General features: G+C 37.2%; 1 protein-coding gene across 3 annotated transcripts; it reads left to right on the forward strand.

Annotated features, from left to right (window-relative positions):
• Positions 1 to 6,268: 6,268 nt before the first annotated feature.
• On the forward strand, positions 6,269 to 11,410 carry GCC185 (GRIP and coiled-coil domain containing 185 kDa). Of its 3 annotated transcripts, none has more exons than XM_067784591.1 (6): positions 6,269 to 6,393; positions 6,461 to 6,551; positions 6,627 to 6,922; positions 6,991 to 10,266; positions 10,738 to 10,855; positions 10,926 to 11,410. In XM_067784591.1, the coding sequence occupies exons 1-6, from the start codon at positions 6,355 to 6,357 to the stop codon at positions 10,997 to 10,999; spliced, it is 3,894 nt and encodes a 1,297-aa protein (XP_067640692.1). In that variant the 5' UTR covers positions 6,269 to 6,354; the 3' UTR covers positions 11,000 to 11,410. The 3 variants fall into 3 exon arrangements, with proteins under 3 accessions (XP_067640692.1, XP_067640684.1, XP_067640701.1); XM_067784583.1 differs by having other exon boundaries at positions 6,458 to 6,551; positions 10,926 to 11,409; XM_067784600.1 differs by lacking the exons at positions 10,738 to 10,855; positions 10,926 to 11,410 and adding an exon at positions 10,334 to 10,716 and having other exon boundaries at positions 6,458 to 6,551.
• The last annotated feature ends 7,003 nt before the right edge of the window (positions 11,411 to 18,413 follow it).

An 18,413-nucleotide genomic window follows, 5' to 3' on the forward strand; every position in this document is an offset into this window, starting at 1 on the left:
TCAGCTGATCGAACCTACCTTATGGAACGGAATGTAATCGATTAATGGTGCCATACCATAACGCTAACGCCATAGCCAATCAATTGGTTTTTGGTTTCTCGCCATATCCATAACCTAAAAATATTTGAGTTGGTGAATTTAATAACTTTTTTTAGATTTTCTTCATTGTTTTGGATACGTTATGACTAAGATACTTATTTTTTGTGGAATATGTTTGTAATTTTTTGCGTTTTCATCATTTTTATGAAATTTTCACGATTTTTAGGTTAAGGCACCATTAATCGATCACATTGAGATGGTTATGGATATGGGTATGGTTACGACTATGGCGTTAGGGTTAAGGAAGTTTAATTTGGCTTTTAGACAGAAATTGCATGTCAACGACATTAAAGCGTCATTAGTGCCGTTTGTCGTATCACTGTAGTCGTTTCCCTAACGTAACCCTATACGATAAATTGTTATCGATTAACGGGGCCTTAACGTAAAAATCGTGAAAATTTCATAAAAACGAAGAAAACGCAAAAAATTACAAACATATTCCGCAAAAAATAAGTCTCCTAGTCATAACGTATCCAAAGCAATGAATAAAATCTACATAAAGTTATTAAATTCACCAACTCAAATATTTTTAAGTTATGGATATGGCGAAAAACCAAAAACCAATTGGTTGGCTACGATACGGTTACGACCTTAGCGTTACGATATGGCACAAATAATCGATTAACACCCCTATTATGAACTCATACGATACACGATAAACGCTTGCAATCTGTTATACCATATTATGAAATAAATGCTAGCGTGTGAAACCCGATCGTTAGCGTTTATCGTTTATCGTGGTATTGCCATACGCTAACTATCGCATCAACCGTTCAATTTTCTACGCTAGCCATCGTTGATAAATTTTTGCACGATACGTTGGGAGCTATTTAAATAAAAGTAAATATAAAATTATTACAAAATCTAAAGGACCCAACTAAAGCCTCATTCCCAACACTCTGTTGCAACACCCTGGGCAAGAAGCCTTAAAGTGGCACAAACCTTCAAAATATTTGGGATGGATGACCTATTTTTACGGGCGCGCAAACTGCCTTCTATTTCTGTTAAGACATACTCTAACATCAATTTTGTTTATTAAACTTTTTCTTTACTTTTAGTATGTCAGGGACTTACAGTGTAGAGTTCATTTCAAGAAAATTGGAAGCATCTCTCAATTTTCTTCTTTCTATGGCATCTATGCAAGTTTCTTCAATTTGTTCATTTGAGTTTATATAAAAGGTAACAGAGGTTGCACAAAACATTTTATTATTACAGCTTTTAAAAACTTTTTCCACTTTCACGTACAAGATAAATGAATTGTTAGTATTTACGTTTTGTTTTGCTATCTGTTTCGTATAGATTCACAAAAATTTGTAAACAAAACTCTGCTGTCATTCACAATAGTACATCTATCGGGCGTGTGGAAATCGCAATATGAAAGCTAATTTTTTACGATACGCTAGCAAGCGTTTATCGTCTATCGTATAAAAACTCATAATAGGGGTGTAAATTGATTCCCCTAAGGTTGGTCGAATCAGCTGCGATAAGGTTACCGATCACAAATCACACATAGTAGATTGCGCATTCACGAGTTCAAAATTGCTTCGTTCTGCGGATTACGTGACACTTGACTGTTTGAGCGAATGAAAGAAAGAGCGACAAAAACAAGAGCTAAAAGAAAATGACATTAAAATTGCCCATAAAAAACAGCGGATTTTTTGTTTACATGCGCAATCTTGTGTGTGTGATCTGGGGTTGTCCATGATGGAATTATAGAAGGTGGCGCATTGCTCATGTAAAAATTATTTTATGAGCAATTTTTAAGTCATTTTCCTTTAGCTCTTGTTTTTTTCTCTTTTTTTTCATTCGCTGAAGCAGTCAATTGTGACGTATATGCGCAGAACGAAGCAATTTTGAACTCGTGAATGCACAATCTTCTCTGTGTGATTTGTGGTGATTACCGATACGGTTACCGATAACGCACCAATATCTGCAGCTTTAAGCGGCAGTAACCCACGAACGTACGTACAAAAAACGTGTCAGCTGACACGACCTATCTTATGAGTGTGCAATGTAAACGAAAACTCGCCGACGTGCAACGCCCGTACGTACGTAGCCCGGAACGTAGAAATCAAAACAATTTTGATTTTTTCCGTAAGAACGTGTCAGCTGATCGCTCTCTCACTAGACAGAGTTGCCTAGTAAACTTTTGTGCGCTAATTTTTGAAGGTTGCAGTTTTATGCAAAAACACCTAATTAAAGTTTGAAAAATTGTGAAAATAATTCGAAATAATTATGTAAAAGTGCAGATTATAAATATGTAATCTATTTATATTTATTTAATATTAATTCCAGCCTTTTACAACATCAAAAATTAAATTGGAAAAAGTTGATGTTTCCATAAGCATGCATGGAAACTGTTCAATGGCAACAGTGTTTATCTGTAAACAATACACACACAAATCTGTTATGTACATGTACACAGATGCACACATTCATTCCTACGGGCTTGAGGGTTCAGTCAAACGTGTTTCGTACGACAAACGTCCGTACGTACGGCACACGTCGGGGTAACTGCCGCTTTAGGACCGTTACATTGAGTTATCGAGCTCTGACTCACGATCAAATCTCATTCCTCGTGTTCCAATGAAACGTGATCCAGATACGGGTAGAGCTTTAACATGCAAACCCTGCAAAAATTGTTGGATTATGTGTTCCATTTTCTTCATGTTGGACTACCCTTCAAAAGACGCGAGTACTCTATAAATAATGTAAGGAATACTCCTTTGGGAGTATAGGACTGCTCCAAATCTAATCTGAATTCATACAAAAAATGTGCTCAAATTAACATTGCGATGTCCTAGGAGAGGAGTAGGTGATCCCACTCTCGCTTTGTTTGTGAGTATTCCATACAGTACATACGTGAGAGTACTTTCCAAGGTACTTTCACTGTAGTACTCCATGGAGCACCCACAGAGGATCATATGCCAAAGTACTAAAGAGGAATTGTGTCGGAAAGAATTATCGAAGTGAATTTAATTTAAAATGAAAGTAAATGAAGAGGGGCAATACAACTTTTATATTTTATACTACGAATATTCTTATATTATTTAGCATTTGCGTGAATAAAGAAACTAATATAATACGCATACGTGAATAAAGAAACTAATATAATATGTATACATAAAACCAGTGCGCTGTTGCATTTTATCAGAGTTGCCAAAGCAAAATTTTATTATCAGTTATTTGCATGCAATATTTTACGTTTGGCAACTCTGTTCGATCGTGATCGTGTCGTGATCACTGTCGTTAAAAAACGAGCAATGATCGGCTGATGGTGGTCCGCAAACGCATTGCAAAGGAGTATTGTTAGAGTACTACAACATGAAGAAAATGGAACATGTAATCCAACAATTTTTGCAGGGTACTCTAACAATACTCCTTTGCAATGCGTTTGCGGACCACCATCAGCCGATCATTGCTCGTTTTTTAACGACCGTGATCACGACACGATGACGATCGAACAGAGTTGCCAAAAGTAAAATATTGCATACAAATAACTGATAATAAAATTTTACTATGGCAACTCTGATAAAATGCGCACTGGTTTTATGTATACATACCATAGTATAGAGAAATATTAGTTTCTTTATTCACGCAAATGCTAAATAACATAAGAATATTCGTGGTATAAAATATAAAAGTTGTATTGCCCCTCTTCATTTACTTTCATTTTAAATTAAATTCACTTCGACAATTCTTTCCAACACAATCCCTCTTTAGTACTTTGGCATATGATCCTCTGTGGGTGCTCCATGGAGTACAACAGTGAAAGTACTTTGGAAAGTACTCTCACGTATGTACTCTATGGAATACTCACAAACAAAGCGAGAGTGGGATCACCTACTCCTCTCCTAGGACATCGCAATGTTAATTGGAGCACATTTTTGGTATGAATACAGATTAGATTTGGAGCAGTCCTATACTCCCAAAGGAGTATTCCTTACATTATTTATAGAGTACTCGCGTTTTTTGAAGGGAATACAACAATTGTCGTCTTTCCGTGAGTTTTACAGCTCCGGCTCACGCTCAATTCTCACGGGAATGCTCTGGCTCATTGAGAGACTTGAGAAGCAGATGTCGTGAAATTTTCGCACACTTGAAATGTTATAGGCAGATGACGCCGCTGTTTTTCATTTAACTCATACGGCGAAAGGCTAAGCAGCGACATCTATTTTTGAAAAAGTACGTATATTAAAGGCCGCGTTGCCAACCTAAAAAGAAGTAATTAACAAATTATCTGGCTCACAAATTGAACCAGACTTCTATCTGGATTTATCTGGCTCAAATCGTTGTTGTTGCATTTACATGCAAAATTATTTATCTGGCTCAGGATTTTGCCACCGGATGATAGATAATGTGGCCCAAATGGGTAATTTTTTACGACAGCATGAAGGGCACATTACTGATACTTGGCATAGACTTGACTTGAATGGAGAACTGTCACTTACAGTTCTGTTAAATGAACATTGCATGTTACTGATTACTCAAAACTTAACTTGACTTAGAAGTCTGTTGAATTTTGATTTTCTATGTAAGTTCTAAGTGACGTTTACATTTTGAGATGCCATTAGTTTGATTCCATTTCATTTTGACATTTTGTCATACAAATTGACATTTATTTAAAAATAAATTTCAACGCTGATTATGATGCCAGATTTTATGCGCCAAGTGGAGTATAATCGTGGCTAAGTTGCCAAGTCAAGTCAAGTCTATGCTAAGTATCAGTAATGGGGCCTTTAACTTGACAGAAGTCTGTTGAATTTTGATTTTCTATGTAAGTTCTAAGTGACGTTTACATTTTGAGATGCCATTTGTTTGTTTCCATTTCATTTTGACATTTCTTCATACAAATTGATATTTATTTAAAAATAAATTTCAAAGCGGATTATGATGCCAGATTGTATACGCTAAGTGGAGTATAATCGTGGGTAAGTGTATAATCGTGGCAAGTTGTCAAGTCAAGTCTATGCTAAGTATCAGTAATGGGGGCTTGGCACTGCCAATGCGCGTCAAAAAATATCGAGAGGGGTGTCAAAGCGTCATGACATCAGTATTAATAATCCGAAGGAGGAAAATAAAAATTGTAACTCGTTCAAAACTGAAATAAGACCCGCATTGGAACTATCTGAATCAACTTTATAAGAGCTGTCAGCATTAATATAAAACATCAGTTTTCTTGACAATAGAATTATTAACATTTATATAGTTTCGCATGTAAACAAATTATCTATTTTCCTTACATTTTCTTCAAGTTGTTTACTCTTTCCGTGTTTTTGTTTTATATAATTTTATTTTTTTCATTTCACTGGTATAGGAATTGTCAAAAGGAGATGGAAAACGCAAAATGTAACCAACACATTGACAATAAGTTACTGCCGTGATGGTAAATTTTTGATAAAAAAATATTGTCACATCACTTTAAGTTATTTTTTTTAGTAAATACATGCATTTAGCCCATTATTTTCCCACAACACACAGGAATTGCAAAGTTTTGTGTTCTCTCCATTCCATTTCGTTGAACCAGTTGTGTTTAAGCCTTTAATTTGACATTTGACGTTTCATAGCGAGCTAAATTAATTTATTTTTTCTCCTATTCGTTTAATGTTATTCGTAAATTTTGTCATACGTATTATGTAGGCAAAATGAATGGTAATAGTCTAGTTGAGGGGTCGACTGCTAATACGCTACCAAAAATATCGAGAGAGCTGTCAAAAGACGCGTATTAATCTCGAGAACAATAATCCGATGGCGGAAAAGGAAAATTTTATCTCTGTCCGGAGATATTTGCAGTTGAAGTTGGCGATTTCCATGTGGTTGTTGTTGTGTTAGTACCCCCAAAAAAAATTGTGCATCACCGTGGCGGTAGCCACGGTTATACGACACACCCGGACTTGGCATGGCGTAGCCCAGGGTTATTTTTTATAAGCGCGGCCGAAGGCCGCCAACGTAGAAAGGTGTTCTGCGCAAAAATACTATGGATCCGACCCCCGGTTTCGGAGGTACCCGCGGGTCTTTTTCGGTTTTTCGTTAATATCTTTTGAACGCGTTAAAATTTTTATTTTCCGCCTTCGGATTATTAATACTGATGTCAAGACGCGTCGTTTGACACCTCTCCCGATATTTTTTGACGCGTATTAGCAGTCGACCCCTCAACTAGACTATTACCAAATGAATAAATAAGAGTAATAAAATTACTAGGCCCATTGAAATAAAGTAAAATAAACAACAATAAAAATAGTACATCCCGTAACAATGGAAGAAAAGTTGGAAGCCGCACCTTCTGCACTGACGGTACGTCATCAACATTAAACCAGAATGTCTTTGTTTATTTTTACATTTCTCTATGCCAAAATAGAAGAGCCCCATTGAGGCCTTGACTAGGGAAGAGCTGTTACAAAAATACAAGGGACTATTAGGAATCGCGAAAAAAGCCAAACTAGCCAAAGATGGTGAGTACAAAGGACACAATGGCAATATCGCCTTTTGTAAATGTAAGAAAATCATTGCTTTTTTTTTATACATAGAATTAGTGGAGGAGAATCGTAGATTGAAAGAGTCCATATTGCAAAGCGAAACACAAAAAGATGCGGACAAGCAGGCACTTTTAACAATGAAGGAGACTTTGGAGCAGTTCACAAAACAAAAACTTAAACTAACAAATGAGTTTAGTGATCTACAAAAAAAGAATAAAGTAGACGGAGAAGCTCTTACTAAGTTGCGCATTGAAAATGAGTCTTTGGAACGACAGTTGAATAGAGTTAATAACGATAATGAGACGCTTTTAAAAGACATAGACCGTATGGAGGATCAGCTAAAACAGGTTAGTTGGTTTTATTGTGTATTTTTGATACATGCTTTAAAACATGTATACATTTTGTGACACTAAAGGTCAATATTTTGGGCTTGGAACAAAAGAAACATTTGTCATTGCTTGAACTTGAAGTAAATAAACTTAGAGAGGTCGAAAGTTTGAACAATGCACTGCAGGGCACAGTATCTATAATGCAAGAGGAAAATAATGCGCTCAAGGAACAAGAAAATTACGCAAAACAATCTCTAGAAGAGCTAACACGAAAATATAGTCGCGTAAGGCAGATAAACACAGAACAGCGTCAAAAGTTCAATACTTTGAAAGAACGCTTCGTTGAAGTACATCGGAAGCTTGAAAATCTTAAAGAATGTAAACGAGTACTCTTGGAAACACAACACGAATATGCTGAAGCAATATCAAAATGGCAAAAGGAAATAGTAAATGCCTCAAAATTGATATTTATCCAAATGAATGCACTGGAAAAGGAGAATAAAGATTTGCGACAACGCATACAAACCAAAACAGCCACTGCAGAAGAAAATAGTTTACCAAACGTCAATGTAAGCGCAGTCGAAAAAAGGCTGCAAGAGATCCTAGAACTCACCAAAAAAGTGCGTTACGATTTGCAAGAAAAGGATACTTTACTAGCTGCAGCACTGCACCAAAACGAAGAATTACAAAAGCGTATTCTTATTTTGAATAAAAAAACGGGAAATACTGAATCAAAACATTTGAACCAAGAGTTGTCAGAATTAGGAAAACAGTTAGATGCAACTGAAACGCGCTTAAGTGGAGGAGAGTCAGATCAATATAAGCAACATGCTGAATATAAGGAATTAATGCAACATTTGAAAGCATTAGAAATGGAGAGGGATAGCTTAAAGCAACGTTGCAAGTTTGTAGAAGAACTGCAAAGAGACAAAGAGTGTTTGAAAAATGAAATCGAAAATCTTTTGTTGAAACTCAAAGATTTCAAGCAAGTCCGCGAAGATTTGCAGAATGCAGGTGATGTCATAAAAATGTTAGAGCAAGATAAGATAGCATTGCTAGAACTAATTCGCAAGCATGAATGTGAACAGCAACATATTGAAGAGAATAATAAAACAACAGCAGACAATTATGCGGAACTACAAAACCGTTATAAGCAAATGGAGCAAGAACATTCCGATTTATTATGTGAAATGCGTGAATTAAACGAAGCACTGAAAGGACGTGGTGACATGATATCACGTCAACAAGAAAAGCAACAAGAGCTTATGAATGAATTGCGCAAAACGAATGCAAAATTAAAACAAATCGATGACGTACTCTTACAAAAAGATGCTGCTATAGCAGAAAAGGAAGCAAAAGTACTTGAAATTACGCATGAAATCGATATAACGCGCCAAAAAACTCGTCAACTTGAATTTGTTAGCACACAAAGTGAGGAACAGTTGCGCATATTAAATGAAGAATTGCAAACATTACGTTCCAATTTAGGAACCGGCGCGGTTGCCGATACGCAAAGTGACATATTGTCGACATCAACAATTTCGCGTGCAGAAGAAATGACGCGCATGCGTGAAGTTGACGATAGTTTTGAGGAGAAGTACAATAAATTACGCAGTCTCGCTGTTAAACTGAAGAAAAAACTACACGAACAAACAGCCCAAATGAGTGAAGTGGGACAGCAACAAACGGTGCATGTTTCACTCAATGCGGAGTTGGGGGAATTGCGCAAACAACACAGCCATTTGCAAAAATTAAATAGCGAACAACAACAACTTATTGATGCATTAAAATTGGAAAATCAAAAACTAAAAGCAATGCGTAAGCAAGCAAATGTACTTAATTTAGAAATTGAAGCTACTGAGAAGTCACTCAATGATGCAACAACCAAATTAGCTGTAAGAACGAATGAATTGGAAAAAGCGAATGAGCAAATAATTAGCAAAGAACATACTATAACACAATTGCGTAAAGAGATTACAATTGTAGAGTCAGCAAAAGAAGCCGAGGTATGCCATGCAAAAGAACTTAAATATCAAGTGGATCTTTTGCAAAAACAATTGCAGGATACATTGCATGCCAAGCAAGGAGCAACTGAGTATAACAAACAGCTGGAAGAGGAACAAGAACGTCTGAAACAAGAACGGGAAGAATTAGGCTCGGCAGTTTCGCAATGCGCAGCCGAAACTGCAGCAGTTGTACGAGTAGCTCAACAAGAAAAGGATGAAGCGGTCGAACGTTTAGGGCATACAGAAAAAGATTTACGCGAATTGCAAATAAAACACGACAACGTTGTAAGTGCCTTGGAGAATTTACGCGCAGAGCACTCAGAATATAAACAAAAGGCGCAAGCTGTTTTGCGTAAACATCAAACAACGGGTATCACACGAGACAAAGCATTATCAGAAGAATTGATACAATTACGTACTAACGAAGAGAAGCAACGCGAAGCAATCGCTACACAAACAAAAGAACTTGCAACGCTTCAGCAACATAATGCTGATTTGTATTTAGACAATGAAACTTTGCAACGACGTGTTGAAGAACTTGAAACTGTAATAGGTGAGTTGCGTCAACAAAATGAACGTTTGCTGCATGAACAACGCAACCAATTGCAAGCACAACAAACGGCTTCACGTTCACAACGTCAACAATTGGAAGCGCAACAGGAGTGTCATAAGCAACAGCTTTTGGAACTTGAAATTAAATATCAACGACAAATTGAGTTTTTGCGTTCCGAAAAAACTGATCAAACCTTGGTGCTGCCAAAACGCTTGCCGACCACAATCGGAGGTGCTACTTCAGTACTACCACTTTCAACGAATGCATCTTTAGCTCATACGAATACATGTAATAACGAGCACCAAATGCAATCAGAGCTTTTAAAGCTTACCGAACGTGAAGATGCTGAAGGTTCGGATGAGGTAACGAATACTACTACCGCCAACGCCGCCGCTGTAGGCAGTGTCAATCAACAAGTATTCCGTAAGATATCGAATAGCTCAAGTCGGTCTCAGCACGATTTTATGCCATTAGAAGAATTACTTAATGCGCCAATGCATGAATTCCAAACAGATACAATAACTACATCTTTAAGTGGTAATAGTTTTGGTGGCCTAATTGCTTCTGTTAACAGCACTGAAGATAGTTTACATGTGGAATTAAATGTAACACGGGATTTGCTGACTAAACAAGAAAGTCGTGTACGCCATTTAACGGCGCTATTAGCTGAGAACGAACAGGACTTAGCAAAACTAACACAAATGAATGATATGCTAAAAGAGGAGTTGCGTCGTCAAGAGCGTGCTGTTGAACGGGAAAAGCATATGCACAATGCAGAGTACTTAAAAAATGTTGTGCTTAAGGTAATTTAATTTAATTATTTAAGCCAAAAACTGGCAGTTATGTTGTTGTTGTATTAACGCCAAGAAGGTCTTGGGGAGTGTTATCGATGTTGACGGTCTTTTGCTGGCTACAGATCCGGTACGCGCAGGCAACAAGCACCATTAAGGGACTGTCCCGACCAGCTCGGGAACGATTAATATGACCAAATTAAACCTTCTAGGCCATCCCGCCCACCCCCTGGTTCCATGAGGAACATGAGGTCGCCAGAGCCTCGCCTGCTAAATATGTGGATGATACATTCATATTTGTAACAGGATTCCTCTTTGCGGTGCGGAAGCTTTGGAGCTATAAAGCTTTGTATTGCGCTTATCAACCCATTGAATTTCTGACTGTTATGTGGCATTCATCAACGGTTTTTATCCTGTAGCTGATTCTATATTTTCCCGATTGGCATTTGCCATTATTTGTATTAAATCTCTCTTCATTTCCAGTTCCTTACACTAACAAGTAGCGATGAACGTGTGCGTTTAGTTCCCGTACTCAACACTATATTAAAATTGAGTAGAAATGAAATCGAAATGCTTAATTGCGTGGCTAAAGGACAAAAATGTTAGTATATTGTCAACATACTTCATAATCTGTGTATTTATCTAATATAATGTTCATATATATTTTACAGTGCCCACAGAATCCCAAGCACGCGGGTGGGGTAGTTTTTTACCAATTTTCGGTGGTGGTGGCAATACTAACTAAAATATAAACATTAAAATAGGTGTACAAATGTATCTATGTAGCATCATTTTATACTCAATATTCAAGTCAAAATAACTTATATAGATATAAAAAGGTGTATACTTGCCGTTTAAGCGGCGTTTACTAGCAAATGTCATTGTAGGGCTATTAATGCGTTATACATTTTTGGAACGCCTCGAAAAACGCAGTTGTTCAATGATCAGTATCAGAATGTATTATATTATATCAGACATGTTGAATATTGATTAATATTGGTAACGATTACCCGTTTAATTGATTAGTACCTGGGCGACCGAGCTTTGCTTGGCAATAAATACTTTATTCTACATGCCATAATTAATCAAACTCAACTTGTTTTTATATGTACATATATTATATATTTTTACTTACCAATATTTGACTTCCTTAAATATAGATTTCAAAAACATATCAAACACTAACCGTAAAATGAACTGGAATGAAAAATTTGAAATGCGTAATTCCAGCCTATAGTATAAGGGATTGTTATGACAATTAGTGAAATCGAGAACTAAGTTATTTAGGTCGAGTATCTTCATGCGCCCAATTATTAATTTCAAAAATTTTTTTAGTTATACACTGAAAGTCTCACAATTTTATCACACTCCAAAAACTGGTAAATTTCGCGAATTGCAATTATCAGTTAGTTTAATTAAATGTCAACTTACTTCCCTAAGCGCCATCTGTTGGTAAGTAGTTAAATGGTTAGATGTCGTTTTCAAATTGAACATATGCTTCTAGTGGTCAACGGTAGCAAATTACCACGGTGAGATATCTTTTTGCTATCTTGGGAAATCTTTCTAATAGTAATCTGTGAGAAATTGCAATTATTCATTTCATATTTGCCAAAAATATACATTTAAATACAAACATATATTTTGCTAGAATTTGCCACGGTGCCTTGATATTGCATTTAAATTTTATTAGCGTGTGTGAAGTTAAGAAAATTAAGTCAAATCATGTGTAAGATTTTTTAACGAAGATTTTTAACTTTAATGTTCTCCTTTAAAGCTTTAATAGAATGTGAGTAAGTAGAGTACTATTTCGTCTAACTATCCCAACCCTAAATAGCAACCCTACTCAGAAAATTCCCTATTGTAATGCGAAGTGAAATACCTTTCGTTTGATACCCATATCGGCATAACTCAAGATTTTTTTTTTTAATTTCGAAGAGGTGCCAACCCTAAATGGAAACCCTACTCAAAAATGTCCCTATTGTAATGCGGAGTAAAATACCTGTCGTTTGATACCCATATCGGGCTATCTGATGCAATTTTTTTTTTAATTTCGAATAGGTGGCAATCCTACTCAAAAATTTCCCTATTGTATTGCGGAGTGAAATACTTTCGTTTGATACCCATATCGGCATATCTTATGTTATTTTTTTTATTTCGAATAGGTGGCAACCCTAAATGGAAACCCCACTCAAAAATGTCCCTATTGTAATGCGGAGTGAAATACCTTTCGTTTGATACCCATATCGGCGTATCTCATGCAATTTTTTTTTAATTTTGAATAGGTGGCAACCCCAAATGGCAACCGTACTCAAAAATGTCCCTATTGTAATTCGGAGTGAAATACCTTTCGTTTGATACCCATATCAGCATATCTCAAGAATTTTTTTTTTAATTTCGAAGAGGTGCCAACCCTAAATGGAAACCCTACTCAAAAATGTCCCTATTGTAATTCGGAGTGAAATACCTTTCGTTTGATACCCATATCGGCATATCTCAAGAATTTTTTTTTTAATTTCGAAGAGGTGCCAACCCTAAATGGAAACCCTACTCAAAAATGTCCCTATTGTAATGCGAAGTGAAATACCTTTCGTTTGATACCCATATCGGCATATCTCAAGAATTTTTTTTTTAATTTCGAAGAGGTGCCAACCCTAAATGGAAACCCTACTCAAAAATGTCCCTATTGTAATGCGGAGTGAAATACCTTTCGTTTGATACCCATATCGGCGTATCTCATGCAATTTTTTTTAAATTTTGAATAGGTGGCAACCCCAAATGGCAACCGTACTCAAAAATGTCCCTATTGTAATTCGGAGTGAAATACCTTTCGTTTGATACCCATATCGGCATATCTCATGCATTTTTTTTAAATTTCGAATAGGTGGCAACCTTGTGAGACATTCTGAGTGGCAGCACCTAGACAGAAAGTCTTAGAAGGTGATACGTTATCTCTGTGTCAAATTTCATTTAAATCGGTTGAGCCGTTCCCGAGATCGTTCGGCTATACAAACATAAAAATAGCCGTGTTTTCGTTTCGTTTGCGCGTGAAAAAAACGCCTATCGCTTAGTAATGCTTAGGAGACCCATCTAGCGGCTGTGGTTAAACAACTAGCTACAGCAACAGGGTGTACCGAAAAGCGGAGACACAACGCTCTGATGGCCATAGGGTATAACATACAGCTGAATCAGTTGCGATGAATTGTGGACACACATAAAATACATAGAATTAGTATAGAGGGTGAAACAAAGACACATATTTCAGTTACATCCGAGTATAATGCGTATTGAAATTTAGTAGGACAAAATTTATGCGCAGCAATTTCAGAGGTGTATTTAAAGTTTGTCGCTTAGCAGTCCATATAAAGTTTAAGCGTAAACGGATATACGCGTGTTAAGAAACACGGCTAATATACAAATATACAAGAATTGCTCGTTTAAAGTTATAAGAAAAAGATTTCCTTTGAAAGTCATTAATTGAAAACTCGCCAATTTTTTTTCTATTTTTTGATTGCTTTCCAATTGATTTAAAAAATCATGACTTTTTACGATTATGGAAAAATCCAAAACAGGGCTTTGAGTACTTGTGAGTATTTTATACATGTTCTAATTTATTAAAAATTTGTTTGGTTACTTTTGATTATTTTTCACCTTTGTTGAAAGAGACATTGTCGTTTGTTGCATGCACGAGGTAATTTTTTACAAACAAGTAAAATTGAGGATGCAATAGTAAATCATAGCGCTTATCTAAGAATATATGTAGTAGACTGGGTCGATTTATTAACCGATATCGCGCCATCGATTTTTTGATAGGATTTGGGCTCAGTTCTACTACGCATACCCAAAAAAAATCGAGCCTGCGAAATTTCATTTTTTTTTTTTACTTTTTTCGATTTTGATTTTTAAGGTTTTTTTCATTAGCTACTAGAAAAATTTTCATTTGATTGTAAAATTTTCATGTATACCCTGTCCGACCCAAAAATGTCCGTGGCTGTGTCTACGTTAGGCATGGACTTGATACATCCGCACAGCCAACAAAAGTTACCAGTGAGGCTGATCTGGATCGATTTCGCCAACCTTAAGTTCATATGCTTATTCATTATTTTTTGTTGTGTAAAGATGGCGCAAACATTAATTTATTTTTTTTCTTTTTCTTCGGCTTTGTCTATACCTTACTTTAAAGTTGCTTTTAATTCGATTGTACTCAGTGTTTGAAGATAGTAGAAATGCGAATGGCATTGCGAATAATAGCCTAGCTTTGCTTAATGTCCTATGCAGGCACCATAAAGGTTTCAACGTGGTGCACTTTAATGCTCTTAGTTTAAATGGTGAAAAGATGGATGTAGTCAGAGCGATATTTGAACAATCTAGTGTTGATATCATTTGTGTTTCCGAGACTTGGTTTAAACCTGAAATACTTGATGACCATTTTGACATAAAGGGATACGTACTCTATAGGATGGATAGAAAGGTAAAGAAAGGTGGTGGTGTTGCTATGTATTGTAAAAAACATCTCAAGTCGAGAATCATATCAAGTATAGCAGTTGGCGTCACTGACAACTTGCTAGTTGAAGTGTCTAGTTCAATGTCCAAAGTCCTTTTTTCGTGCGTCTATAACCCTAATAAATTGTGCAACGTGAAGGAATATTTTACAATGTTGTCCTCGGTCGCAGTTGATTACACTGATATAATTATCTGCGGAGATTTTAATGTTAATCTCTTATGTAGTGACCCGTATACCTGCCGTTTGTTAGACGATGTTTCAAGTGTTGGTCTTGAAGTGGTTAATGTGTGCGTACCAACAAGGTATGGACAGAACTGCTGCCCCAGCCTTCTTGACTATTTCATTGTGTCCGATACGTCTAAAGTCCTAAAGTTTGATCAATTATCCTTTATCTCAGACCATGATCTAATTTTCTGTTCATTTGATGTAGTGCTCGATAGCCACAGTGCAGTAGCTAGACCATCTATTTCACCAGATTATCGACGACTGGACGTAAATAACCTTCTTGGAGACATCTCCAGCATAAATTGGTCTGCTTGTTGGAGCTTGATTTCGGTGCATGAAAAGCTGAGATTTTTAAATGAAATTATTTTATACCTCTATACAACTCACATTCCATCTCGGGTATATAGCAACAGATCTTCCTCTTGCCCTTGGTTTAATAGATCCGTCCGTGCTATGATTATCAAGCGCAATAAGCTTTATTCCCTTTGGAAGAAAACCCGAAGCGACGCAAATTGGCGTGCATACAAACTTACACGAAATGAGACCACAGCCTATATTGGGAGAGAAAAATGCAGATACTACAGTAAAATGTTGAATATATCGTTGCCTTAGCATGTTTTGTGGCGTAATCTGAAAAAACTTCGTGTACATGTGAGTGAGAGTTCTGACTGTTCCCTTAATCCTGAAGATCTTAATGCAGCTTTTGTGAGCCAAGCTAACCCGTCTTGTCTTAATACCAGTTTCTCAACCCCTCCCTTATATGTGGTTCCTGTTTGTCAAGTATCCACTATAAAATTGTGTAATACCGTGAGGTTCCCAATTGCTACTTCACATTCTACTTCCCCAATTACCTGGGTGTCCTCTCCCGTGGCTGTACGTAATCTTGCTCCAAGCAATGGTCTTATCTTTTTGTTGACTAAATCTGATCGAATGATGGAATGGGATGCACCGGTATCTACAGTCAGTAAACGTTCCTTTCCATCCACATATCCTCCAACAGTAAGATTGCTCGATCTTCTTCCAATCTGCGAGATAGAGATTATGGGGCATTCAATTGCGGGAGCCAGCTGCCGCCCCTTGCGGCTGACTCGATTTAGTTTAACGATTGAGTGGTCTTGGAGATTTGCTCATCTCCTTCTGCTCTGCGTTTACGACCACCCACATTATTGGAACTGTTAGGGTTGGTGTTGCAATAACGCGCAATATGCCCTGGCTTTCCACACTTAAAGCATTTGACTGCATCATTATTCTTCTGCTGCGTACCCTTCAATGCTTCCAAAATTGCGTCTACCCAGTCTGGCCTTTCCACTTCCACGCGATGAGCTTTGTATGCTGGCTTACTCAAAAGTGACGCTGTTTCTTGAGTCAGTGCATGGGATACCGTTTCTGCGAATGTAGGTTTTGGGTTTGCATATGTCGCTCGCTTCGTTTCTACGTCCCGTATGCCATTTATAAAACTCCGGATTTTTACCCTCTCGGTGTACTCCACGGGTGCGTCCGCATTTGCCAAATGTGCCAACCATTCAACATCCGAGGCAAACTCCTGCAAAGTATCATTCGCTCTTTGGTGACGGTTTTGCAACTCAATTTGGAATATCTGTTTTCTATGCTCGCTTCCATAACGTCTCTCGACAGCGGCCATCAATGCTTCATAGCTGTTCCGTTCGTACTCTGGAATAGTCTGTAAGATTTCGGCAGCTGGTCCTTTCAATGCTACGAAGAGTGCAGCAACTTTATCTTCAGCATTCCAGTTGTTCACTGTTGCGGTCTTCTCAAATTGTAGCTTAAAGACCTGGAAAGGAACAGACTCGACAAAAGATGGTGTTTTTACCTTTGGATTGCTTGCTGAAACAGCTGGCCGATTTAGTTGTAACTGCTCCATACAACCTTTTAACGCTTCTATTTCGGCATCAATTTTGTCCTCGAGTTGTAAAATTTTTGCATCCTGCTCTTCCAGTTTCACAAAGAGCTGCGATGATACCTGTTCCGAATTTTGTGCCGTCAATTCAGATATACGTGCCTCTTGCGCTTCCAGTTGAGATGCCAAATATGTCTTCTGTTCTTCCAATTGTGATGTTATACGGGTTTCCTGCGATTCCAGTTGGGATACCATATACGTCTTCTGTTCTTCCATCTTCGATGTTATTCGTGTCTCTTGGGATTCCAATTGTGATGACATATACGTTTTCTGTTCTTCCATCTTAGATGTTAAACGTGTCTCCTGCGATTCCAGCTGAGTTGCCACTGTCGATGTTTGAGCAGTTATTGCAGCCAATATCATGTTCAAGTCTGTGCTCGTAACTGTCTGCGATGTTTCGTTTTTCTCTTCAATTTTTGTTGTTGTTTCGTCCCCATCAGGATAAAAGACAAACTCGTCCACATCAATTCCTTGCGACTCCTTTACCTCTCGTAGCCGTCCTTGAAGTTCGATCTTATTGCCGGTTGTATTTAATCCACGGTTCTCCAACTCCTTTTTCAGTTGCTGGATCTTCAATTCACTGAACTTTGCCATGTCCAAGTTGTATTCCCAATCTTCGGAATTTATTCAACAATTCCTCTTCTGACACCAATTGTAACGATTTTACTTGCAATTCCCCTTATTTGCAATCTTCTGCTGAGTTCGAATCACTAAACTGTTGAATAAATAACTCCAATATTTAATAATGCAAAATGGCCTTTATTAAAGTACTTCACAATAACACTCAAACTCTGCAACGAATAGCTTGCTTAATATCCAAACTGATTGATAGCTCAAATGAAACTCCTCTTCGCCTCTACTGTCGCGCCTTTTATACTTTTTGATTTCTCATTGCATACTTCCAGGCTTTTCTATTCCAGAACTTACTAGTTTGTTTCAGCTACAAAATCACCAGCCACAACTACGCTTATAACTTCTCATTTGAGTAATACTTGCACAAATTATTGCCCTCTCTTGTGACAACTCAGATAAGATATATGCATGTGTTTGTGCATTGGTTCTCCGCTGCTCGTATACATACACATGTGTAGACGCAATTATTGATTCGTTTATGTAGATACATAATGATTGAATTATTGATGTGAATGCACGTCACTACTTAGCATCGGCTTAGAGATAGCAGCACCCATTAGTTTTGCTAATATTCGTAACAATATTTATTGGCTATCTGTCAACAAATGCACTCTTCTAGGTACCGAGAAATATTCTTCTACAACATTTTGGACATCAATCTTGACATCCCGATGTATATTCAAGGATGATAAGCCGTTTACAGGCAAAACTGCCATAACACGAAGCATTTGGTTGACAACCCTACAAGAATACTGACTATCATCTGATTGTCAGCAATGTCAACCTAACGATCAGCGCCTCATACAAACTTTCTATCACAAACTTAAGGGGACTTGCGCAAATGTGATGTAAACAACTGTGTACGTGTGAGTTTTTGTCTCC

The sequence above is a fragment of the Eurosta solidaginis genome, chromosome 1 (genome assembly GCF_040869045.1).
Source record: "Eurosta solidaginis isolate ZX-2024a chromosome 1, ASM4086904v1, whole genome shotgun sequence".
In the NCBI taxonomy this organism is placed as follows: domain Eukaryota; kingdom Metazoa; phylum Arthropoda; class Insecta; order Diptera; family Tephritidae; genus Eurosta; species Eurosta solidaginis.